The sequence below is a fragment of the Thunnus albacares genome, chromosome 14 (genome assembly GCF_914725855.1).
Source record: "Thunnus albacares chromosome 14, fThuAlb1.1, whole genome shotgun sequence".
Lineage (NCBI taxonomy): Eukaryota > Metazoa > Chordata > Actinopteri > Scombriformes > Scombridae > Thunnus > Thunnus albacares.
The window spans coordinates 31227686-31253175 of record NC_058119.1 but is presented as its reverse complement, the minus strand read 5'-3'; the positions used below and the strand labels follow the sequence as shown (position 1 = coordinate 31253175).

At 41.0% G+C, this 25490-nt stretch overlaps 1 protein-coding gene and 1 long non-coding RNA gene across 4 annotated transcripts in view; both read left to right on the top strand.

The window, feature by feature from the left end:
- LOC122996585 (cullin-9) overlaps nt 1–21532 on the top strand; it is a 50840-nt gene extending 29308 nt beyond the window's left edge. For 2 of the 3 annotated variants that reach the window (XM_044372104.1, XM_044372105.1), the window contains 22 exons: nt 939–968; nt 2585–2721; nt 2931–3113; nt 4414–4571; nt 4691–4889; nt 5004–5175; nt 8539–8684; nt 9654–9780; nt 9881–10086; nt 12342–12595; nt 14653–14770; nt 15481–15729; nt 16266–16406; nt 16533–16697; nt 17147–17310; nt 17410–17503; nt 18002–18076; nt 19245–19355; nt 19460–19577; nt 19678–19811; nt 20927–21018; nt 21125–21532. In XM_044372104.1, coding sequence (XP_044228039.1) covers nt 939–968; nt 2585–2721; nt 2931–3113; nt 4414–4571; nt 4691–4889; nt 5004–5175; nt 8539–8684; nt 9654–9780; nt 9881–10086; nt 12342–12595; nt 14653–14770; nt 15481–15729; nt 16266–16406; nt 16533–16697; nt 17147–17310; nt 17410–17503; nt 18002–18076; nt 19245–19355; nt 19460–19577; nt 19678–19811; nt 20927–21018; nt 21125–21347 — 3296 coding nt within the window. In that variant the 3' untranslated portion in view covers nt 21348–21532. The remainder of the gene's footprint in view (nt 1–938; nt 969–2584; nt 2722–2930; nt 3114–4413; nt 4572–4690; nt 4890–5003; nt 5176–8538; nt 8685–9653; nt 9781–9880; nt 10087–12341; nt 12596–14652; nt 14771–15480; nt 15730–16265; nt 16407–16532; nt 16698–17146; nt 17311–17409; nt 17504–18001; nt 18077–19244; nt 19356–19459; nt 19578–19677; nt 19812–20926; nt 21019–21124) is intronic. The other variant, XM_044372106.1, reaches the window with a different exon arrangement.
- Nucleotides 14838–15273, top strand: LOC122996677. The gene is made up of 3 exons (XR_006407046.1): nt 14838–14871; nt 14988–15111; nt 15148–15273. It is a non-coding gene; the product is annotated as an uncharacterized LOC122996677 (long non-coding RNA).
- Nucleotides 21533–25490: the final 3958 nt, after the last annotated feature.

Sequence of the window (25490 nt, the reverse complement as noted above, 5' to 3'; positions counted from 1 at the left end):
TTGTTTGATGAGAGAGAGAGAGAGAGAGAGAGAGAGAGAGAGAGAGAGAGAGAGAGAGAGAGAGAGAGAGAGAGAGAGAGACGCTGTGCGTATTTAAGCATAAGATACAGCAGCGTAACTTCATTGATTATTTCAATCTCTGACACACTGACAGGATCGGTCAGGATCTAATGTTAATAATGTTCTGTGTTCTTCTACACAGGGACACTTCCAGGTTCATACTGTTTGGAGTAAAGCCTGATCAATCCTGAGCTCATCATATCGAGCAGCAAAACTAAAAACTGTCGTTATCAATTTGACAGGACAGAGGAAACTATCCAGCTGATGAACGGTTTAATTTCTATTCTAACTGTCGATTTGAAGAAGGAAACTGGTTAGAGGAACGAGAAAAACAGGAAAGATAATTAGTTTATCTTGTTATCAAACCAGTTGAGCAGCTTTGGACGGAGGGTCGTGTGTAGGCGTCCTTCGACGTGGCCCAGGATGCATTGCGTTTACATCACTGAATGAATGTGGCCTCATGCGGTCCAGACCACCTCCGAATGTGGTCTGAGTGATCGGATCTCAATCCGTCCTCAACGTGCCTGGAGACGTGCATTTACGCCTGTATTTACAGCTGTCCGCTAGTGATCGGATCACCGGAGACGGATGTTAATGCCAGGTGTTACAAACAACAGCTGGAACTGCAGCGAATCGTCTGCAGCAGCTGCAACACAGCTGCACCCGGTGGACGCCACGGTCACGTATCAGGTTTGATGCACCAAAAAAACAAGAACAGAGTGAAGCTTGTTTCCTCACATATATTTAATTTTTAGTATTAATAGTCTATAAAGTGCACCGCTACCTGCAGCAGGAGCTGAACAGCATGTAGAGGATGAGTGCTGATGAAAGCGTTTCCAGTCGTCCTCCATGTTTTAAAGAGTTTATTTTGTTTCCAGAAGGTCTCAACCGAAGCAAAGAGCTGAAGAGTAAGTAACAGCTGAGGTCAGAGGTCACGCTGCTGCATTTTCTTTGTTTACGCTTCTGTGACATTTCCATGTGTCCAAATGAGGACAGGAAGTCTTCACGTCGCCCCCTGCTGTTTGACCTCAGAACCGTCCGATTAAACAATTAAAGGACGTTTGACGATCAGTTTCCAATAAAACCGCCACGATCCTCCAATCACAACACAGCAGTGGCAGTGAAACTGTTTTTAATATTAAATCTGTTCACTCAAATCACCAAAACACATATTTGATTGTTTTTCTGGGAGTAGATCAGTTGATTAGTCGATCAACAGAAGATTAATCATCCATTTTGATGATCGATTAATTGTTTAAGTCTACTTTTGAAGCGTTTTTGTGTCGTGCATGACAGTAAACTGACTATCTTTGGATTTTGAACTGTTGATCAGACAGTCTTTCACTATATTCTGACATTTTGTAGACAAAAAGGATTAATCAAGGAAACAGATGCGTCTCTTCCTGCGTCCATCCAGACACACGAGCTTTGAAGGATGAGTTTAGAGAGTTATCCACACTTCCTTTCAGATTAAAACATCTCAACTATTTGATGGATTGCTGTGGAATTAGTTTTGCAGATTCATGCTCCGATCAGGATGAATTATAATAACTTTAACTTTGGTTTATGACCTTATTACCTGCAGCAGTAAGGACATTCCCATCAGCCTCAGCTGCTAAACCAACACGGTCAAAATGGTTAACGTCATAGCTGCTAATCATCAACATGTTAGCATTTAGCTCAAGAACAGAGCTCTGCATGTTTATGAATGAAAGTTAAGTAAAGGAAAGCCGGTTGCAGCTGCAGATACGTCCGTCCACATTAAAAACGATGAAACGGATCTAGTTCTAGTGCTGCTGGACGCCTTCCTTGACAACAGTTTGAGCAGAGGAAGGTGGTAGATAGCTACGTTTAACAACGCTCACATCGTACGCACTACAACACCAAGCTGGCGTTTCCCACATTTACACACTCTGGAGGCCATTTTTGGAAAAGCTCATTTTCAGGGGAGAAAAACGCGGTTTTAGTCTGGATGGAGGAACAAAACAGAAAGACGATGTGTTGATGAATTTAGCCGGCGTAGTGTGGACATAGTCTCACAGTCAATTTGCATCAATTTGTGTTTGTGGGAAGAAAAAGCAGAGCAGGTTCAGAAGGTGAAACATGGTAAAGTTCATTCTAAAGATCACAGATGAACCACTGATTTAATAATCAGTATTAAAGATGACTTAAAGCATCCAGCAGGGGGCGTCAGCTGACACTTTCTCCTCCTCGTCTGTTCTGAATGAAACGTTCAGCTTCCTTCAAACAAACCTGAAGTCATCAGGACGCGTTTACACTCCATCCTTTTCTTTCAGTTTGGACTGCTCTCATTTCGACACCTTGACCTCCTGTTCCCATTTTAGTCATGAGACTGATGTTATCTCTTTTCAGATGGAAAAGAAGGACAGAACAGAGGCACTGCTTTTATCTTTTAGTTTTTGGCTGCTGTTATCATTTCTGATTAAGTTTCATTTTTCTCATCAAATTCATCAACGATGATCTCCGTTCAAAGAATCCAACGTTTTAAAAATTTGTCTTCTAGACGGTAAAGAGGGCAAAAACAAAGACAACGCCGCGGCCTCTTCTTCCTCCTCATCTTCGTCAGCCAAGCCCAAAGTGAAGAGCAGCAGCAGTATCGCAGGCATCGCCCTCTGTTGGCAGGGGGTGGTACAGCGCCAGGTGAGACTCTATCACCTTAAACACTGAAGTTTTCTTAACCATCAAATCTTTTAGTTATATTTTTGTAGTCATTCTTCCATTTTTCATCACACTGGCCCAGTTACTCTAAACATTTGGTGTTCGTCCAACACTTTCATCCAAAAAATCTCACAACTATGACGGTTTTCTATGAAACACTGGACAGACATTCACGTTTCCTCCTCCTGCAGGTGAAGAAGTTTCTGGAGTCGAGCTGTAGTCTGCCGGACTTCGTGGAGCGTTACCGGACTCTGTACCTGCGGCTGAAGAACGCCATGGAGGAGCTGTTCGGACAGCAGACCGCCTTCGTCCTCGCCCTCAGACACGGCTTCTCAGCTGCCCTGCTGCAGCTCTCCATCCTCAAAGCCATGCATGTAAGTCCTGATAGACACCAGGTTTAACTTAGGCTTAACTTAGGCTTAACTCAGGCTTAACTCAGGCTTAACTCAGGCTTAACTCAGATTTAACTCAGGCTTAACTCAGGCTTAACTCAGGCTTAACTCAGGCTTAACTTAGCTCTCCACCCTCAAAGCCATGCATGCAAGTCCTGATAGACACCAGGCTTAACTCAGGCTTAACTCAGGCTTAACTCAGGCTTAACTTAGCTCTCCACCCTCAAAGCCATGCATGCAAGTCCTGATAGACACCAGGCTTAACTCAGGCTTAACTCAGGCTTAACTCAGGCTTAACTCAGATTTAACTCAGATTTAACTCAGATTTAACTCAGGCTTAACTCAGGTTTAACTCAGGTTTAACTCAGGTTTAACTCAGGTTTAACTCAGGTTTAATTCAGGCTTAACTCAGGCTCAACTCAGGCTCAACTCAGGCTTAACTCAGGCTTAACTCAGGTTTAACTCAGGTTTAACTCAGGCTTAATTCAGGTTTAGCTTAGCTCTCCATCTTCAAAGCCATGCATGTAAGTCCTGATAGACACCAGGCTTAACTCAGGCTTAACTCAGGCTTAACTCGGGCTTAACTCGGGCTTAACTCGGGCTTAACTCAGCCCTCCATCCTCAGAGCCATGTCCACAATTCCTGCATTACACCAGTGGCACCATGATGATTAAGTTAACTTTAAACCAGGTTAATCTCTATAAGTAAACCTGTCTTAATCTGGAATAAACCAAATATAACTGTAGTTTTATTTATGCACCCATCAGGCTTAACTCAGGCATAGACACCAAAGGGGACTACAAAGGTTAACTCTGGTTTAAACTAGACTTAATCGAGGCTAAACCCAGCTCTTCATCCTCAAAGCTATGCACGCAAGTCCTGCTTAATACCAGTGTGCTTCCAATCTTAACTCTGTTATAAAGTAGGCATAATCCAGGCTTTGATCTGGTATAATCCACGTTTAAATCAGGTTTTGTATCCTCAGAGTCATGTATGCAAGTCAGATCAACACCATAGAGGTTAACTCTGTTTTAAACTAAAACCATTCTTAAACTGGGCTCAGTCCAGCTGTCTGTCCTCAGAGACATGCAGATAAGTCAGACTTAATTCAGGCGTAATGTTCCTGTTGGGTAGGACAGATTAAATACAGAGAGCTCATTCTTATTATAAAATCTATGCTGGAGATATGAAGTTAGGCTTGTTGTTTGGCTTCCAGCTCAGGTTTTCATTGATCTGTACAGTGTGATGATGATGATGATGATGATGTGTTGGCTGTGTGCAGGTGAGCGAGCGTTTCGCTCAGTATATCGACCAGATGATCCAGGCCAGCGGCGCCGTGTCCGGCAGTGTGGAGACTCTGGAGAGGCTGCAGCAGTTTCTGGAGCCGATGCTCTTCCTGTCCGGCCTGGAGCTCGCCAACACCTTCGAACATTTCTACAGGTCAGAACTCCTGAGAGCGACACAGCTGCAGTCAGAACAAAACCAGACTTACAGCAGACAGTCTGAACACGCCGAAGGAAACGACTGTAAACTCCGATGCTGTCTCTCTCTCTCTCTAGATACTACCTGGGCGACCGGCTGCTGGCTCAGGGTAACGTCTGGTTGGAGAGCGCTGTGATCGATCAGATCGGCAGCTGTTTCCCGAGTCGCTTCCCTCAGCAGATGTTGAAGAACTTGAGTGAGTCGGCCGAGTTACAGCAGGAGTTTCACCTGTACCGCCTGCAGCAGCTGGACCGCAGCCTGCAGGAGCAAGACCAGGTCAACAAACACACACAGAACCTTCTCACGGTTATTTCAAACTGTCTAAATATGAGAAGACTTTGCTTAACCACATACATTTTGATGTTGTTTGTTCCTTCCTTGTTGCTGTAGATGATGGAGGAGGAGTGGGTGGAGTCAGATGAGGAAGCAGAGGTCCAGGTTCTGGTTCTGTCTCCACGCTGCTGGACCGTCTCCTCGCTCTGCTTCCTTGACGAACCCACAACACATTTTCCAGCCGAACTCTGCTCCTACCTGAACCAGTTCACCCAGTTCTACACCCACAGTCAGTACCAGTTCATCCAGTAAAACCTAGTTTAACTCTGTTATAAACCAGGCTTATTTCTGCTGTAAACCAGGCTTATTTCTGTTATAAACCAGGCTTATTTCTGCTGTAAATCAGGTTTATTTCTGCTGTAAACCAGGCTTATTTCTGCTATAAACCAGGCTTATTTCTGCTGTAAATCAGGTTTATTTCTTCTGTAAACCAGGCTTATTCCTGCTATAAACCAGGCTTATTTCTACTGTAAACCAGGCTTATTTCTGTTATAAACCAGGTTTATTTCTGCTGTAAACCAGGTTTATTTCTGCTGTAAACCAGGCTTATTTCTGCTATAAACCAGGCTTATTTCTGCTGTAAATCAGGTTTATTTCTGCTGTAAACCAGGCTTATTTCTGTTATAAACCAGGCTTATTTCTGTTATAAACCAGGCTTATTTCTGCTGTAAACCAGGCTTATTTCTGCTATAAACCAGGCTTATTTCTGCTATAAACCAGGCTTATTTCTGTTATAAACCAGGCTTATTTCTGCTGTAAACCAGGCTTATTTCTGCTGTAAACCAGGCTTATTTCTGTTATAAACCAGGCTTATTTCTGCTGTAAACCAGGCTTATTTCTGTTATAAACCAGGTTTATTTCTGCTATAAACCAGGCTTATTTCTGCTGTAAACCAGGCTTATTTCTGTTATAAACCAGGCTTATTTCTGCTGTAAACCAAGCTTATTTCTGTTTTAAACCAGGCTTATTTCTGCTATAAACCAGGCTTATTTCTGTTATAAACCAGGCTTATTTCTGCTATAAACCAAGCTTATTTCTGTTTTAAACCAGGCTTATTTCTGCTATAAACCAGGCTTATTTCTGCTGTAAACCAGGCTTATTTCTGTTTTAAACCAGGCTTATTTTCTGCTATAAACCAGGCTTATTTCTGCTGTAAACCAGGCTTATTTCTGCTGTAAACTAGGCTTATTTCTGTTATAAACCAGGCTTATTTCTGTTATAAACCAGGCTTATTTCTGTTATAAACCAGGCTTATTTCTGCTATAAACCAGGCTTATTTCTGCTATAAACCAGGCTTATTTCTGTTATAAACCAGGCTTATTTCTGCTGTAAACCAGGCTTATTTCTGCTATAAACCAGGCTTATTACTGTTATAAACCAGGCTTATTTCTGTTATAAACCAGGCTTATTTCTGCTGTAAACCAGGCTTATTACTGCTATAAACCAGGCTTATTTCTGTTATAAACCAGGCTTATTTCTGCTGTAAACCAGGCTTATTACTGCTATAAACCAGGCTTATTTCTGTTATAAACCAGGTTTATTTCTGCTGTAAACAGGCTTATTACTGTTATAAACCAGGCTTATTACTGCTATAAACCAGGCTTATTTCTGTTATAAACCAGGCTTATTTCTGCTGTAAACCAGGCTTATTACTGTTATAAACCAGGCTTATTACTGCTATAAACCAGGCTTATTTCTGTTATAAACCAGGCTTATTTCTGCTGTAAACCAGGCTTATTTCTGCTATAAACCAGGCTTATTCTGCTATAAACCAGGCTTATTTCTGCTGTAAACCAAGTTTATTTCTGCTGTAAACCAGGCTTATTTCTGCTGTAAACCAGGTTTATTTCTGCTGTAAACCAGGTTTATTCCTGCTATAAACCAGGCTTATTTCTGCTGTAAACCAGGCTTATTTCTGCTATAAACCAGGCTTATTTCTGCTGTTAACCAGGCTTATTTCTGTTATAAACCAGGCTTATTTTCTGCTATAAACCAGGCTTATTTCTGCTGTAAACCAGGCTTATTTCTGCTGTAAACCAAGTTTATTTCTGCTGTAAACCAGGCTTATTTCTGCTATAAACCAGGCTTATTTCTGCTGTAAACCAGGCTTATTTCTGTTTTAAGCCAGACTTCAGTCGGGTTTGCACTGTCAGTAACTAGTTCATATAATCTTCTGAAATTAAGTTAAGATAAAAGAATCCAGAGCAGCATTTAGCTAATATCAGAAGTGAATTTTAGACATTTTGATGTGTGATTGAATGTGATTAAATGCAAATTCAGCTTCAGATTCAGACATATGAGCTGACAGGACTCACTTTTCTCACTATTCTGCTATAAACCAGGCTTATTTCTGCTGTAAACCAAGTTTATTTCTGCTGTAAACCAGGCTTATTTCTGCTGTAAACCAGGTTTATTTCTGCTGTAAACCAAGTTTATTTCTGCTATAAACCAGGCTTATTTCTGCTGTAAACCAGGTTTATTTCTGCTATAAACCAGGCTTATTTCTGCTATAAACCAGGCTTATTCTGCTATAAACCAGGCTTATTTCTGCTGTAAACCAAGTTTATTTCTGCTGTAAACCAGGCTTATTTCTGCTGTAAACCAGGTTTATTTCTGCTGTAAACCAGGTTTATTCCTGCTATAAACCAGGCTTATTTCTGCTGTAAACCAGGCTTATTTCTGCTGTAAACCAGGCTTATTTCTGCTGTAAACCAAGTTTATTTCTGCTGTAAACCAGGTTTATTTCTGCTGTAAACCAGGCTTATTTCTGCTGTAAACCAGGTTTATTTCTGCTGTAAACCAGGTTTATTCCTGCTATAAACCAGGCTTATTTCTGCTGTAAACCAGGCTTATTTCTGCTATAAACCAGGCTTATTTCTGCTATAAACCAGGCTTATTTCTGCTGTAAACCAGGCTTATTTCTGTTATAAACCAGGCTTATTTTCTGCTATAAACCAGGCTTATTTCTGCTGTAAACCAAGTTTATTTCTGCTGTAAACCAGGCTTATTTCTGCTGTAAACCAAGTTTATTTCTGCTGTAAACCAGGTTTATTCCTGCTATAAACCAGGCTTATTTCTGCTATAAACCAGGCTTATTTCTGCTATAAACCAGGCTTATTTCTGCTGTAAACCAGGTTTATTCCTGCTATAAACCAGGCTTATTTCTGCTATAAACCAGGCTTATTCTGCTATAAACCAGGCTTATTTCTGCTATAAACCAGGCTTATTTCTGCTATAAACCAAGTTTATTTCTGCTGTAAACCAGGCTTATTTCTGTTATAAACCAGGCTTATTTCTGCTGTAAACCAGGCTTATTTCTGCTGTAAACCAGGCTTATTTCTGTTTTAAGCCAGACTTCAGTCAGGTTTGCACTGTCAGTAACTAGTTCATATAATCTTCTGAAATTAAGTTAAGATAAAAGAATCCAGAGCAGCATTTAGCTAATATCAGAAGTGAATTTTAGACATTTTGATGTGTGATTGAATGTGATTAAATGCAAATTCAGCTTCAGATTCAGACATATGAGCTGACAGGACTCACTTTTCTTGTGTGTGTGCGTGTGCGCGTGCGTGTGTGTGTGTGTGTGTGATAGGTCAGTCCATGTACGGTTTGAGTCACTCGAAGCCTCGGCGGCTGCAGTGGACGTGGCTCGGTCACGCTGAGCTACAGTTCGGCTTCTGGACGCTGCACGTCTCCACGCTGCAGATGTTCATCCTGCTGCAGTTCAACAGTCAGGAGGTAACACACACACACACACACACACACACACACACACACACACACACACACACACACACACACGCTTGCAGGGACATTACACTGACTTACAGTCAGTCCCTGGAGACTAATCATAACCTTCACCAGTACATGTTTAACCTTAACCTTAAAGGACAAGTCCACAATTTTTCAAGTGTGTCTTAAAACAACAGTCAGGAAACACAAAGAGGGAATTTGATGCTAAAAAGACTGTAAATGTGGCAGATATATTGTAATAATAATAATAATAATAATAATAATAATAAATTAGATCTATATAGCGCCTTTCAAAACACCCAAGGACGCTTTACAAAAAAAGGTGTGTTGGTGGAGGAGGTCTGAAAGGTACTGGGGGGGCAGGGAGTGGAGGGATTTGTAGGTGAGGAGGAGGAGTTTGTAGGAGATGCAGTATTTCATATGGAGCCAGTGTAGGTGAATGAGAGTGGGGGTGATGTACTGGGTTTGGTGTGGGTAAGAACCCTGGCAGCTGAGTTCTGGACATATTGGAGCCTGTCCAGGGTTTTATTGGGTATCCCAAACAGGACTCCATTGCAGTAGTCCAGAAGATTTGAGATGAAGGCATGGATCAAGGTCTCGGCAACGGTGTTTGAGAGTGACGGCCGGAGTCGGGAGATGTTCTTGAGGTGGAAAAAGGCGGATTTGGTGACGGGATTGGTGTGTGACTGGAAGGAGAGGGTAGAGTCCAGGATGACTAACTCAGACTGCTGAAGCTGAATAGAAGCTTCACACAGACTTTTAAATGACTGTGTGGACACACTGTGGGTTTTGGCCTCCATCACTTCCATTGAAAGCACATCTGAAGGATCTTTTAATATCCAATATGAACAGGAGGAATGATTACAGACACCTGACTGCTGGTTTAACTGGGAACACTGAACTGGACTTCACTAAGCATTAATGCTTCGTGTCGACCTGCTTTTCTCTCTACAGGAAGTTCGAGTGGAAGCTCTGCTGCAGGCGAGCGGCTTGTCTGCTGCCGTGCTGCTACACGCTCTGCTGCCGCTCATCAGTGAGGGAGGACCGCTGATCTGCAGCCAGCCGGAGGAACCCAGCCAAGGTCAGACACGCTTTCTCTCTCTGTCTCTCTCTCTCACAGCTGTCCTTCCTCCTCCTCCTCCTCCTCTTCCTCTGTGACTGAACCTCCTGTCTGCCGTCAGGTGTGCTGCGGTTGAACCAGCAGGTGGCGTCTCGCAGCCTGGAGGGCGTCCCGGCGTCCGTCCAGCTGCTGCCCAGACAGACGTACCTGAACGTGGACGAGGACGCGGCCGGCACGCTGGAGAGGAAGAGGAACTACATCTACTGCCTGATCGTCCACATCATGAAGCAGGAGAAGGAGATGCACATCGACAACCTCGTCTTCAAGGTCAGAGGTCACAGAGCTGCAACAGTCACACAACTTCTGTCTGTCTGTCTGCACTGACGGGGATTCATCTGAGAATCACAGAGTACAAGACAGAAAGACGTCACAAAAATGCTAAATGAAATAAAAAATAAAGCCTAAAATGTCTTTGTGCTGTCAGACAGTTACTATCAGAGTGACAGCAGACCACATCCTCATAAATCCAGAATGAAATTTGTATTCAGAGTTTGTTTTGAACTGATTGAATTTCATTTTTTTTTTTAAAAAGATTATATGACCTACAAAATTTAAATTGTTCGCACACAATTTTAAAATAATGTTTTTGAGATTCAACCTCTTGAGACTCTTCAGATATGGAAGTCTGATATAAACTGAAGTTATTAATCAAATTAAATTACATTTTTAACGAAGAGCAAAACCTCCGATCTGAAAAACTTGTTTTCTTGCAGGATGCTGTTAAGGACACCCGACACATAAAACACTGTTTTTTGACTCTATTATTATATTATGTGTTATAGATATTAATGCCTCGCAAAGTGCAGAGAGGAGCTTTTACATTTGGTGCAAGTTGGACGAGTTTCTACAAAACAATGCTCTAAATTAAGTTAATAATTAAAATTAAATTAAAATTAAATTCTTGTGAGACTTTTGTGTCACGTTGAAGGGGGGCGGGATTATCTGAGCAGCCTTGTTCTCATCATCCAAACTGCAGACAGGAGGTTTTGTGCTTCGGCCATCGATGTGTGTTTGCATGATTTAATGTGATTATGTATACATGTAATATTAGATTCTTAAAATCCAGTTTGCAGGTTTGAAAATGTAAAGATGAACATTATAACAAAAACTCATTTAAACTCTGGTTTGTTATTTTTTCAGGTTTAGGTTTCATAACGTCGTCCAGTTTGAAAATTAACTGAAAACTATTTTTACTGTCATTTTAATTTTTTATTTGGAAATTAATTTAATATTTTGAAACATGAATATGAAAATTGGATTTTAAAATCTACATTTTTTTTTTTTTTTTTTTTTTTTTTGGCAGCCCTGGACTTCCATACACACACAGGATGAATCATTTAATGAGTCTCAGTGGAAGAAACATTCAGATCCTTTACTGAAGTAAAAGTAGAAATACCACAATATAAAAATACTTCATTACTAGTAAAACTCCTGCATTTAAAATACTTAAGTTTTATCAGGTAAATTTACTAAAAGCATTAAAAGTAAAAGTATTTGATTTGTGAAGTACTTTAATAATTCTGATGAATCAGCAGACGAGTAGCGTTTTATTAACGTTTGATCTTTAAGAGTCAGCAGATAAATCTGAGCAGCTGTGAGACGATGATTAATGTCAGAAACATGAATTTAATTCATTTTCCAGAACTTTTCTCTCATGTTTGTGTTTTAGTGAATACTGGAGTTTTTTGCTCTTTGGGTTTTATGTATTTGAAGTTGTTGTATCAAATAGTTGCAGAAAAATGGATACCAGAGCAAAAAACTCTCTCTTGAAAATAAAAAAAGGAGTCAGAGGTTCTTTAATGCCGGCAAAAAAGGGGAGCAAGTAGCACTTTACAAAGAACCAAATCGCTCCAAAGGTTTTTTCTTTGGGGTTCATTGTTTTTATGTTCTTGGGTCGGCTCAGGTCACACCTTATCATCCACCCTCCCTAATGTTTGACCAATTATTATATATCTTTTATCTCCGTCACTCGTTGTTGGTCAAAACTCTTCAAACCAGGTTTTGAGGTGTTTGAGGATATGTACTGGCATATTCAATTCTACCTGATTATATCCGATTTTTATATAAGTATTGGGAATCATTTTACACCATTATTGCCAAGTTGTCTTCTGGCCTTTTATTTTTTTATAAGTTATTCTAGTCATTTTACAGCCTTATTTCTTGATCTCCTCCAGAGAGTATGTTTGAAAGGTGAAGACTTTAGCAGACCCAAGCAAAGTGACATGTAATACAAACACACTCACATTTCTCCAGTGTATGATTATGATTCTTCTACCGTGCCTCTATACGTACAGTGTGATTAAATATGGTTCATGAGATTATAACTACACCAATACAAATTGTATCACACTAGCCCTTATTGCTTATAAACTTATAAAATCAATCTGCATAGCTTAATATTGTCTTTAAGCACACCAATGACTTTTAATGAAAATACACCACAAAGGCTGCGGTCTGGTTCTAATGGGTTCATGTGTTGTGGTCTGACCTCTCTGTTCTCTGTTCTTGCCGGTTCCCTCCAGGTCCTGGACTCATGTCAGAAACAGGAAGCGTCGCGCTCGCCGGGCGCGGGTCGTTTCAGCTGCAGCACCAGCGACGTGCTGTCCTGCATCATGCACGTCATCAGCAAAGGCTGCGTCCGCCGCAACGAGGACAACCCGCACATCGTGGAGTTCCTGCCCGAGGACCCGTCGACGCCGCAGAAAGGCCAGGCCCAGTTCTCCTTCAGCCGGACCGAGATCAGGAAGGACGCCGCTGACAGCCAGGCCGACATCAGGTGTGACCTCTGACCCGGAGGCGTTTAAATCTGTCTGTCTGTTTTAGTTCACAAGAAGAAGAAGCTCTTTGTTTATCTTCATCACTCGTTTCCTACTAACAGCAGGTTTGTCTTGTCATCCATTCTTCATCATCATCATCATCACCATCCTCATCCTTACGTCCATCCTGCTGCTTCTTAAAGGACCGCACCACCGTTTCCTTGGTAACGCTTCATCTTGCAGGTCCCTTCGCCGCGTTCACCTCGCGACGCAGCTGGATTCATGAGATAGATTAAAACATGAGCTCGTATCTGAACCGTCGCCGTCGGTTACGAGGATTCTCATGTGATGTCATCAGTCCGGCTGCCCGGCGAGGTGAACTGGTGACTGACAGACGGTTCTGTGTAACCAACCATCTGTCAGGTTATGATTTTATACTAATTTGCAGGTGTTTAACGAGGTTTTACAGAGACGATGGTGCAGTTTGGTACAAATTATAAGAAAAAACAGAAAAAGGTGTTAAGTTGGTAAAAACTCAGCGATTCTTTAAGTGACTGAAAACAGTTTTCAGTGTTTAGTTTGAGCATCAAATGATAAATTAATAACGATAAATTAGCTTATTGGTTTCTTCAATCATTTCTGAAAAGTAGCTGCTGTGTAAGTTTGATGTCATTTAATAGAATAAATGTTGTAATAATGTTTTTTTGACAAACTGAAAACACCTTTTTTTTTATCAGTTTTCTTATAATTTGTATCAAATTTTCTTCATTTTCTCTGTAAAACATCCTTAAAAATAAACAGTTACATATCTGCACGTTGCCAATTAATCCATTAAATGAGTATAAAATGAAGGGACCTGTAGAATAAAGCGTTTGCTTCACGTTTTTAAAACCAGATTTCAGATTTTCACAGCCAACCTTCACTCATCTTCATGTTTTTGTGATTAAACAGTTTAAGCAAAAAATATCATTTTGAATCATTTCCTGAAAAGAAATCTGTAATTTGGTGCCGGTTATACGGACAACAGGAACTCTCCATTTAAACCTGTGTAAATATTCATTAATGAGTCGTTATCATTGGAAACTTTATTACTTCATATATGTTGAAAATCTTTGCTCACCTGAAGACAAAGTTCCTGTTTTTGTATGTTGAGCTGACCTGCTGGTGTTCTGACTCAAAGACTCAAAGTTTACATTCTGAAGTCGTTGGAATTAATTATTAATTATCTGGAAGTGAATTAATTAAACGCTGTCTCTATTTACCAATAACAGTAATAATATCTGGGGAAAACTGTTCTGAACTCATGGATGATGTTACAAAAAAAAAAAACATGAAAAGTTTGGCTTCTTGTTTGTTTGACCTTTGACCTCTGTAGCTGCTGCTCACCTCTCAGCTCCCAATAAAAACAAGAGCAAGAAGAGTTTATTGAATCGAATCAGACAGCAGCGACGTCCTGTGATTCCACTAAAACACATAAATATACAAATGTTTAAATTTTCCACATAAAGAAAATAAAAGAGATTTGAACTTTGACCTCTGCCTGTTGCTTTGTTTTTTACTGATAAATATTCAGATTAATTGAATATTATTTATCTTCCAGACTTAAAAAAAGCATCAAAGCTTAAACATTTAAAACACTTTAACATTGATCCAACTGAGCTGATGTTTGTTCTGTCATGTTAGTTTACACGTTTCCTGACAGATAAACAGAAATATAATAATAATAATAATAATAATAATAATAATAATAATAATAATAATAATAATGACATTTATATGTGATGTTGACTAATGTACCTGTTGGTAATTATCAAAATAGGTTACAGTTAAGTAAATATTTAAATGACATTTTAATGATAAAAGCAAAACAGTTTGAAAGTAAAAATAGAAAATAATATAAACAAAATAATTCAGCATTGACATGTTGAACATAAATATTTAATAAAAACCTTTTTATAAAAAGATTCATGTGAGTCCAGAGGTTTAAAAAAACTTGAAATTTGAAACTAAAAATTGAAAACGTGTCTCATCTGTGTGTTTTATATGTGTGTGTTTTCTGCGTGTGTGTGTGTTGCAGTCTGGTGCCGGCGCCGCGGCGGTTCGAGGATGGCGTTCTGGACGCGGTTCTGTTCTCGATGGGCCGGACGATGACGCAGGAGGAAGTTCGTCAGCTGATGCAGAGGACTGTCCAGCAGGTCAAACTGTTCTGTCAATAAAGTTCATTTGAATTTTTTTGGTGTCAGACAGGTAGACGTGTCCTCTCAGGTAGACGTGTCCTCTCAGGTGTGTAAGACAGGTAGACGTGTCCTCTCAGGTAGACGTGTCCTCTCAGGTGTGTAAGACAGGTAGACGTGTCCTCTCAGGTAGACGTGTCCTCTCAGGTGTGTAAGACGGGTAGACGTGTCCTCTCAGGTAGACGTGTCCTCTCAGGTGTGCAAGACAGGTAGACGTGTCCTCTCAGGTGTGTCAGACAGGTAGACGTGTCCTCTCAGGTGTGTAAGACAGGTAGACGTGTCCTCTCAGGTGTGTAAGACAGGTAGACGTGTCCTCTCAGGTAGACGTGTCCTCTCAGGTAGACGTGTCCTCTCAGGTGTGTCAGACAGGTAGACGTGTCCTCTCAGGTGTGTCAGACAGGTACACGTGTCCTCTCAGGTGTGTCAGACAGGTACACGTGTCCTCTCAGGTGTGTCAGACAGGTAGACGTATGTAAGACAGGTACACGTGTCCTCTCAGGTGTGTCAGACAGGTAGACGTGTCCTCTCAGGTGTGTAAGACAGGTAGACGTGTGTCAGACAGGTAGACGCGTCCTCTCAGGTGTGTCAGACAGGTACACGTGTGTAAGACAGGTAGACGTGTCCTCTCAGGTGTGTCAGACATGTGAACGTGTCCCTCTCTGTCCCCTCAGGTGTCGGGGACTCTGAGTCTGGACCTGGACCGGGCTGAGCACCTGTTGGTTCACTGTAAGTGGAACGTGGACCTGCTGGTGCAGCGATACACCGACGACCCCGACACCCTCATCATGGCCGCCGGGCTCAAGTGCCGAAACCCTCAGCCGCCGCCGAGCCCCACGTCCACCTGCCCCGTGTGCCTGGGCCCCCGCACCACCAGCACGGAGCCGGTCCCCTCGCTGAGCTGCATGCACTACTGCTGCAGGGTCCGTCTTTACTCTAGATCGGAACACGTTTACAGATAAATGAATATCTAGTGAAGTTTACAGCGTTTCTGTTTGAACGTTCAGATCTAGAAGAAATGTTTGATGTGGAGAATTTAATTCTGTGAATATAAAATTTGGTTGAACTAGTGAGCAAATGAATTAAAGAGATCTGTGAGCAGAGAGATTCTGTCATATTCAGTGAATCCAAACGATAAAACAGGATCATTTCCTCCACACTCAGCAGCAAGATCTAAAATAAATGTTCCAGCGTTTCTCTGAGTCTCGTCTCTAGCTTCTGTGAATAACCATTAGTTTGATAAAACCTGTGAAGCATTTTAAAAGATCTCTTTGACTTTTAGCCAAACTCTTTCCCAACAGTTATCTCCAACAAATATGGACCAATATGATCAATCAGAGAGAAGTTATGACGTCTAGTTGAAAGTTGACAGATTCTCTTCTTTTTATTTAGTTTAGCATGAAAAACAAGTTGTTTCACTTGCGTCTAACAGTACAGAGTGATGTCTTTTCTGCTGCAGTCGTGCTGGCAGGAGTACCTGACGGCCAGGATCGAGCAGAACCTGGTGATGAACTGTAACTGTCCAATCACAGACTGCCAGGCTCAGCCCACCTCACAGTTCTTCCTCAACATCCTCACCGACAAGGACACTATCGCCAAGGTAACACCCTCCCCCCCCAGAAAAGTTTCACCTATATTCCAGACAACAATATATTGCTGTTACGGTTGTTATTGATGATGTTATTTGTATTATTATCCTCTTCCTCCTCCTCCTCCTCCTCCTCAGTATGAGAACGCTTTGCTCCGAGGTTACGTGGAGTGCTGCTCCAACCTGACGTGGTGCACCAACCCTCAGGGCTGCGATCAGATCCTCTGTAAGGAGAACATGGGGAGCATGGGAACCTGCTCCAAGTGCTGCTGGTCCTCCTGCTTCAGCTGCAACTTCCCCGAGGTCAGAGGTCACCACACACACACACACACACACACACACACACACACACACAATTACTGAAGAGTGAAACATCTGATCAGAATATTCTCACTTTGCTTTCGGTGTCGCTGCTTCAGTCTTTTTTAAAAAGTCAACAAAATAAACCAAAAACAAAACTGTTGAGATGGAAACAAAAAGACAATAAAAATAATCACAATAACTAAAAGTAACGTTGACGTGAGATTCGAGGCAGCAGAAGTTCTGAAGAGAAAAGTTCACTGGACGTTACAGCAGAACGTTACGTTAACGTATCATGTTTGCTCAGTTTCTTGTTTTAACGAGACGCTTTTACATCGTTATTAGAAACCAAATGATTTTCATTATAACAACACAGATCTCATCCCAAGCAGGAAACAAGTTACTCAAACCATTAAACCGTCATTTCCACCCCCCCCCACCCCCCCCTCCAGGCGCACTACCCGGCCAGCTGCAGCCACATGTCTCAGTGGATGGATGACGGAGGTTATTATGAAGGGATGAGTATGGAGGCTCAGAGCAAACACCTCGCCAAGCTGATCTCCAAACGCTGCCCGAGCTGCCAGGCTCAGATCGAGAAGAACGAAGGCTGCCTGCAGTACGTACACTCACACAGGAGGAGATGACGATGGTGATGGTGGTGATGATGATGATGATGATGGTGATGATGATGATGTGTTTATCGGTCTGTCCTCAGTATGACCTGTGCCAAGTGTAACCACGGTTTCTGCTGGCGGTGTCTGAAACCCTGGAAACCAACTCACAAAGATTACTACAACTGCTCCGCCATGGTTGGTTCACACACGGTCACATGATCACATCCAGTCAGTGTGTGTGTGTGTGTGTGTGTGTGTGTGTGTGTGTGTGTGTGTGTGTGTTTGGTCATTTCTTAAGCATGTTTCTCTTCAGCTTCAGGTATCTGAAAGCTGTTAAATATTTGAAGAAAGGAAATCAATCTTAACTTTTTGTTTAATGGGATAAAACTTTCTAAACACTTTTAAGGTTGTTTGTTTAATTCGGATTAAACGAGTCACTCCGTTTGTAGTAAGACAGCAAGTAAACTTAACTTCTGTTGTAATTTTTTAGAACAATTAAAAAGTGGTTTTCAGGAAGAAGAACAGAGGAGAAACAATCTATAAAACAAACAGAAGTTCAAGTGAAGAGGTTTTTAAAGCTGTGACTGATTTGTCCAGACTGGAGCTCAGATGTAATCCCAGTATTTTTGTACTTTTAAACTGGGTTTAATCTAATCTCTGATCCAGTATAAGTGTGTCTGGTTTCTCCTGCAGGTGAGTAAAGCGGCGCGTCAAGAGAAGAAGTTCCAGGATTATAATGAGAGATGCACCTTCCACCACCAGGCCAAGGTACGACACCAGTCCAGCTGTTTATTACTGATCTGATGTGAGTCTCAGCGAGTCTCAGTAAATCTCAGCGAGTCTCAGTAAATCTCAGCGAGTCTCAGTAAATCTCGGCGAGTCTCAGTAAATCGTAATTATTCTCATTAAATCTCAGTGAGTCTCAATAAATCTCGGCGAGTCTCAGGAAATCTCGGCGAGTCTCAGTAAATCTCAGTAAATCTTAGTGAGTCTCAGTAAATCTCAGCGAGTCTCAGTAAATCTTAGTGAGTCTCAGTAAATCTTAACAGGTCTCAGTAAATCTTAGTGAGTCTCAGTAAATCTTAACAGGTCTCAGTAAATCTTAGTGAGTCTCAGTAAATCTTAACAGGTCTCAGTAAATCTTAGTGAGTCTCAGTAAATCTCGGTGAGTCTCAGTAAATCTTAGTGAGTCTCAGTAAATCTCGGTGAGTCTCAGTAAATCTTAGTGAGTCTCAGTAAATCTTAACAGGTCTCAGTAAATCTTAGTGAGTCTCAGTAAATCTTAGTGAGTCTCAGTAAATCTCGGCGAGTCTCAGTAAATCTTAGTGAGTCTCAGTAAATCTCGGTGAGTCTCAGTAAATCTTAGTGAGTCTCAGTAAATCTCGGCGAGTCTCAGGAAATCTCGGCGAGTCTCAGTAAGTCTCAGCGAGTCTCAGTAAATCTTAGTGAGTCTCAGTAAATCTCAGTGAGTCTCAGTAAATCTCGGTGAGTCTCAGTAAATCTCAGCGAGTCTCAGTAAATCTCAGTAAATCTTAGTGAGTCTCAGTAAATCTTAACAGGTCTCAGTAAATCTTAGTGAGTCTCAGTAAATCTCGGCGAGTCTCAGTAAATCTTAGTGAGTCTCAGTAAATCTCAGTAAACCTTAGTGAGTCTCAGTAAATCTTAGTGAGTCTCAGTAAATCTTAACAGGTCTCAGTAAATCTTAGTGAGTCTCAGTAAATCTCGGTGAGTCTCAGTAAATCTCAGTGAGTCTCAGTAAATCTCGGTGAGTCTCAGTAAATCTCAGTGAGTCTCAGTAAATCTCGGTGAGTCTCAGTAAATCTTAGTGAGTCTCAGTAAATCTCAGTGAGTCTCAGTAAATCTCGGTGAGTCTCAGTAAATCTTAGTGAGTCTCAGTAAATCTTAATGAGTCTCACAAGTCTGGTTTGTGTTGCAGGACTTTGCCATCAACCTGGAGAACAAAGTGTCGTCCATTAATGAAGCTCTCCAGATGAAGTCTCTGACCTTCGTCATCGACGCCTGTAAGGTGCTCGCTCAGGCTCGTAAGGTAACTTCATCTTCATCATCATCATCATCCTCATCCTCAGAGCCTGTGGTGCTTCTGTTGGGAGGGGATAATGTGTTAACTGCTCCCTGCTCTGCCGTCTGCAGGTGCTGGCCTACTCCTGCGTCTACAGTTACTACAACCAGGAGACAGAGAAGATGGACGTGATGGAGCAGCAGACGGAGGCTCTGGACCTGCACACCAACGCTCTGCAGATCCTGCTGGGTGAGACTCTTCACCTCTCTCTCTCTCTGTTGTCTGATTACAAACTGTTTCTGCAGTCTAAACTGGTCTGACTGTTGACTGGTGCTCTCTGTGTTCTCAGAGGAGACTCTGCTGCAGTGCACTGATCTGGCTTCATGTGTCCGGCTGCTCAAACCTGAACACCTTAACACCGGACTGGAACTGATCCGACGCATCCAGGAACGCCTGCTGGCCATCCTGCAACACTCCACCCAGGTACCAGTCTGAAACCAGTCTAAGGCTGCGTTCACATTACAGGCCTTAATGCTTAAATCAGATTATTTTTAGTTCGATCTGATGCTTTTGTGTTATTTGTGTATCCGGCTCCGGTTTGAATACCTGGAGTTACTAAACAGCCGCACAGATTTTACTGAAGTTTGAGTCTCAAAGTTCACAAAAATAACAACAATAACATCAGATCATAAACATGGATGACGTGTGTGTTCAAGCACCATCACTCCAAAATCAAATCCAGGACCACGTATGCAGGTGGACCAGATCTGATATTAAAAAATCTAATCTGGTTTGTTTACATTTCTGTGAACAAATGAGATCTGATTTGATCTGTTTATTCATCCATTAAAAACAACAAATGATGCTGATTACAGAAACATATTGAGTGAATATCTGTAAAATATAAAATAAACCATAAATTAAAACAATATTAAATATCATTTTATTTTAAACTAGTTTTCTAGTTTAGACAGAGCGGGCTGTAAAAGAACCATTCATCCAGTTTGTGTGTGTGTGACGCTCTTAACCTTTAAAGTCTGAAACCTTTTGAATTTCAGTTTCACGCAAGCTTCAAACCAGTCTGAAACCAGTTTAATACCGGTCTAAAACCAGTCTACAAGCAATCTGGTTTAATCTCAACCTCAGTCTAAAATTAGTTTTGATTTGATTTAAACCAAAATTTTTAAATCCAAAAACCAGTCTAATTTAAAACCAGTCTAAAGTCTGTTACAGACCAGTTTAAACCAGTCCAAAAATCAATTTAAGACAGAACCCAGTGTGAAACCAGCCAAATTAGTTTCACACCAGTAGGAAACCAGGTTAAAATCACTTTAAAACATATACATCACATATACATTAATATGCCTGAAACAACAAAAAAAACACCTCATTTTTATACTGGAGTTCCAGTTTAACACCAGTGAAACACCAGTGAGCTCCACCAGGCCCAGTTTGGACGACCTTTGAGGTTTTAAAGTGAACTTTTATTGTATTTAATCTGTTTAAAGTTTCAGTTTCTTTACAGTAAAATGTAAATGCTTCAGATTGACTTGTCTGATGGTTTCAGTGGCAGCTTCCTGTCTTTCTGTCCAATCCAGGACTTCCGGGTGGGTTATCAGTCCAAAAGCAGCCAGGAACCAGAATCTACTCAGGCCTCTAACCTGTCCAACAACACCAACGCCAACAAAGTGTGAGTACGACTCCAGGCGTCCACCAATCAATACGAAATCAGTTTGTAATCTGTAATGAAAACCACGTTCAGGTCCAGACTGAACCGTTCTCTGCTGCGTCCTCAGGTCCAAGTCGGACCGAGCGTCGGACTCCGGAGACTCGGACAACAACAACTGCACTGGTGAGGAGGGCGTCGAGGAGGCGGAGGACGAGGACGACGAGTACGATGAAGAGTACGTCCCCGAGTGGCACGAGGACTACGACGAAGACGACATCGACGAGGACGACTTCTTCTCTGACGACGACGAGTCCGAGAACCTGGAGAGGGACTTCAGCCCCTTCGACTGAGCCGGACAGAAAAACAAAAACCTCGGTAGCGAGGGGAGAGAGAGAGAGGACGAGTCGGGCCTCGCCGCGGCCCCGCCCCCTCCTCACAACCATCCGACGCCACCTGAGAACGTCAGGAACGATGGAAGACGATCAGACGGACGTCCTCCTTCACCTGAAACCCCCCACCCACCCCCCCACCCCCACAAACACAGCTGCACTTGCTTTTCCACTTCCTGCATCTTCCGTTCTGTGTTTTTATAAAGTCAAAGTACGGCAGAGGGCGAGGGCCATACGAGGAAAAAATGAGCTCTGAGAGAAAAGTCAGAATTTAGTTTAATCTGAACATTATTTGATATTAAAGTCAGGATGCAGACTTTTTGTTTTTTACGCAACAATCAGATACCAGTCTTCAACCAGTTTGATCCCAGTTTAAAATCTGTTTCAAAGCAGGTTCGAAACCTGTTCAAACATAGTCCAAAACCAGTTAAACTATTTAAACCCAAGTCTTAAATCACTTTAAGACCACTCCCAATACCAGTCCCATCTTAAACCAGTCAAAACCCAATTTGAAAACCAGTCTAAAAACTGTCTGAACTGGTATTAACCTTGTTTCAGACAGTCCCCAGTCTGTTTAAAATGGGTTTAAGACCAGTCAATACCAGTCCAAAACGAGTTTGAGACCTGTCTCACACTCCAAAACCAGTTTTAAACTGGTTTAAACCTCACCTGAAACCACTTCAAACCCAGTCTAGAACCAGACTATAACTGGTTTACTTACAGACCAGTCTGAGAGCAATCAAACACTCAAAACCAGTTTAAACCCAATCTGAAACCAGTTTAAATGGTCTGAAACTACATTAACACCAGTTTAAACCCAATCTGAAACCAGTTTAAATGGTCTGAAACTACATTAACACCAGTTTAAACCCAATCTGAAACCAGTTTAAATGGTCTGAAACTACATTAACACCAGTTTAAACCCAATCTGGAGTAAATTTTTTAGTCTCAGAATTTTTACTTTTCAGACTTAAATTATAAATTCAGGTTTCAGATTTTCCGACTTTAATCTCTGAAGAGTTTTTTCCTCCTGACGCGGCCTGAAGTCTGAGGCTCTCCGTGCTGTCGGCTCTGTCCCGGTTTTGGGTCTCGGTGGTTTATGGTGTCTCTCGTCTGTCCGACAGCGATGAAAAGATCTTTTTCAGAGGAAGTTTGTTGGTTTCACTGAACAAAATGTTTGTGTTTGTTTCCTGCTGCTGCTGCTGCTTTTTTTTTGGATTTTTCCTGAGATGAAAAAACAGAAAAAAAAGGGATTATTAATCCGGAGTCAGAGACTGTTAGTCCCACCTCTCACTCATCTTTTTGTACTCGTTGTAAACTGAGTTAATATCTTTGTTCTTTCATCACACATTCTGCCTTGATTTGTCTTTATGATGGAGGTTGCCTTCGTTTGACAGTAAAGAAAACGTTGAATAGAGATGATTAAAGATGCAACACTTCCTGTAACTGTCAGATTTAGATTTACTCACTCAGATAAAGTTTTCTTTTTTTTTTTACATGTTATAAGAGTTGGATGTTTCTATGCATCTGAAGAAACGGATGTCGTGCTGAAATGAATCAACGCTGTCGGGGTTTTAATCCCGCGCAGATTATCTGTACGAGCTGAAATCAGCCTCCGAAGTATCACTGCAATAACCGATCGATCGTTTCTCGGCTCACTGTTGTGTCATTTGCTAAGCAAAGACTCTGTCACCTGCTGTTTTCTGTCTTTTAAGAAGGACGTCGGGGTGAGATTTTTTTTTTTTTTCTTGGTTTGCTGTCGAGAACTTGGCGCTCTGCAGGAGTCGAGGGATGTCTGATGTTCCAGCTCCCTCTGTTCTGCTGTAATTTTGAGAGATCCTATATTCATATTATTAATGTTCTATAATGTTCTTTCTGGTTTCTTTGTTGGAGTCGAGCGACTTCAACCAGCAAACTAAATAAAAGCTTTTTCTGCTACGCTGCAGGACGCCTCTGTTTTCATGCAGAAACACTTTATTTTTTAACCCTTAAGTGTCCTTAAATTCTCCTTTAAATCCACATGAATATTTAATTAAAGCTACAACAGGATCAAACAGCAACAGTTACACATTATAAACAGATTATTTTTATGAAAAGATCCATTCAATTGATCCAAAGACTTTAATTTGTCTTTTGAACTAATTATTTTCAATAAATCTTTAAACTGTTTTAGATTAAAGATGTTTAAATGATGTTACGACTATAAATCTGTAAGAAAGTAAATATTTAAGTTGGTCTGGAAATTTAACCCTCAAATCAAAGTATTCAAGGTCAAGATTCTGCAAAAGCCAGTAAGTGGACCTTTAATTTAGTTTCATTTTCTAGTCAAACTATTTCCAAGGTGAAGATGTGACATTAAAACATTATTTTACCAAGTAAATCTCTACAAAGAGCTTTAGAGGTGGAAGAAGTACTCACATCCTTTACTGAGGTAAAAGTACTAATACAACAATTTAAAAATACTGCATTGCAAGTAAAAGTCCTGCATGAAAAATCCTCCTACAGTAGAAGTACATAAGTATTATGAGCTTGATGTAGTTAAAGTATTGCAGTAAAAGTACATAAGTATTATGAGCTTGATGTAGTTAAAGTATTGCAGTAAAAGTACATAAGTATTATGAGCTTGATGTAGTTAAAGTATTGCAGTAAAAGTAGTGGTTTGGTTCCTCTGACTGATATATTATTATATATGACATCATTAGATTATTAATAGTGAAGCATCAGTGTTAGAGCAGCATGTTACTGTTGTAGCTGCTGGAGGTGGAGCTAGTTTACACTACTTTATATACAGTTAGCTAGTTTAGTCCAGTGGTTCCCAACCTAGGGGTCGGGGCCCCTCCAAAGGGTCAGCAGATAAATCTGAGGGGTGGTGAGATGATTAATGGGAGAGGAAAGAAGAAAAAACAAAGTTCTGATACACAAATCTGTTTTCAGTTTTTGGACTTTTTCTCTAATCTTTGATTTTTGCTGAAATATATATTATATAACTTTTATTTTTATTAAACTATGAGGATGTGATAAAGGATTTAAAGGACCAGTTCCCAGGGTTTCCAGTGTTCCCAGTGTTTCCAGTGTGTTAAACCAGCAGTCAGGTGTCTGTAATCATTCCTCCTGTTCATACTGGATATTAAAAGATCCTTCAAATGTGCTTTCAATGGAAGTGATGGAGGCCAAAATCCACAGTGTGTCCACACAGTCATTTAAAAGTCTGTGTGAAGCTTCTATTCAGCTTCAGCAGTCTGAGTTAGTCATATCAAGTGGATATCTGACACATTTACAGTCTTTTTAGCATCAAATTCACTCTTTGTGTTTCCTCGGACAGTGTTTCCCTGTTGAGCTGCAGGTGGAAGTATAGTAACAAAAAGAGGAACTTTGGCACTAAAAAGACTGTAACGTTGAAAGATATCTACTTGATTTGACTCATTTGGACGCTGAAGCTTCATATTAGCTTCAGACTGTGGATTTTGTCCCCCATCACTTCCATTGTAAGGTCATTATGAAGGGATCCTCTAATGGTCAGTATGAACAGGAGGAATGATTACAGCAAGAAACACAGCTTTAATGTTCATTTGATGACTGACTGTTGGTTTCAGACACATTTTCAGTTTAAGTGAGATGTTGTGGTTTCTTCCTGCTGTCTGCCGGAGGCGGCAAATAATCCAGAAGTTGTTTATCAGTCGTTAAACAGAACAGAAGAACAATATGAGCCCGTTGAGAGTAATTATATGTTCAGATTGAAGCTCATACCAGTTTACAGCTCAGTCATTCACACAGTGGAACAAACAATCTGATAGAAATACAACAAACATACAGAACTCACATGAAGGTCTTACAGTAATATTTTATTGGTAGCTGCACATGTTGAAAGGAAATGAAGATGAAGTTGCAGATAAAAAAATAACCACATTGATGACAGTTTCAGTTTCAGCTTCAGCAAGATGAGATAAAGAGTTACAACAGAGAGGTCTGACAACAACTGTCATACAAAAACAATAAAAGCATCTTTATACAAATCCTTTCACATTAAATCCTTCAGAGTTCAAACAAAATACTTTAAAATACTGAAAGTCTTTGTAGGTTTTTTGTTTTTCACATTTTCGATGA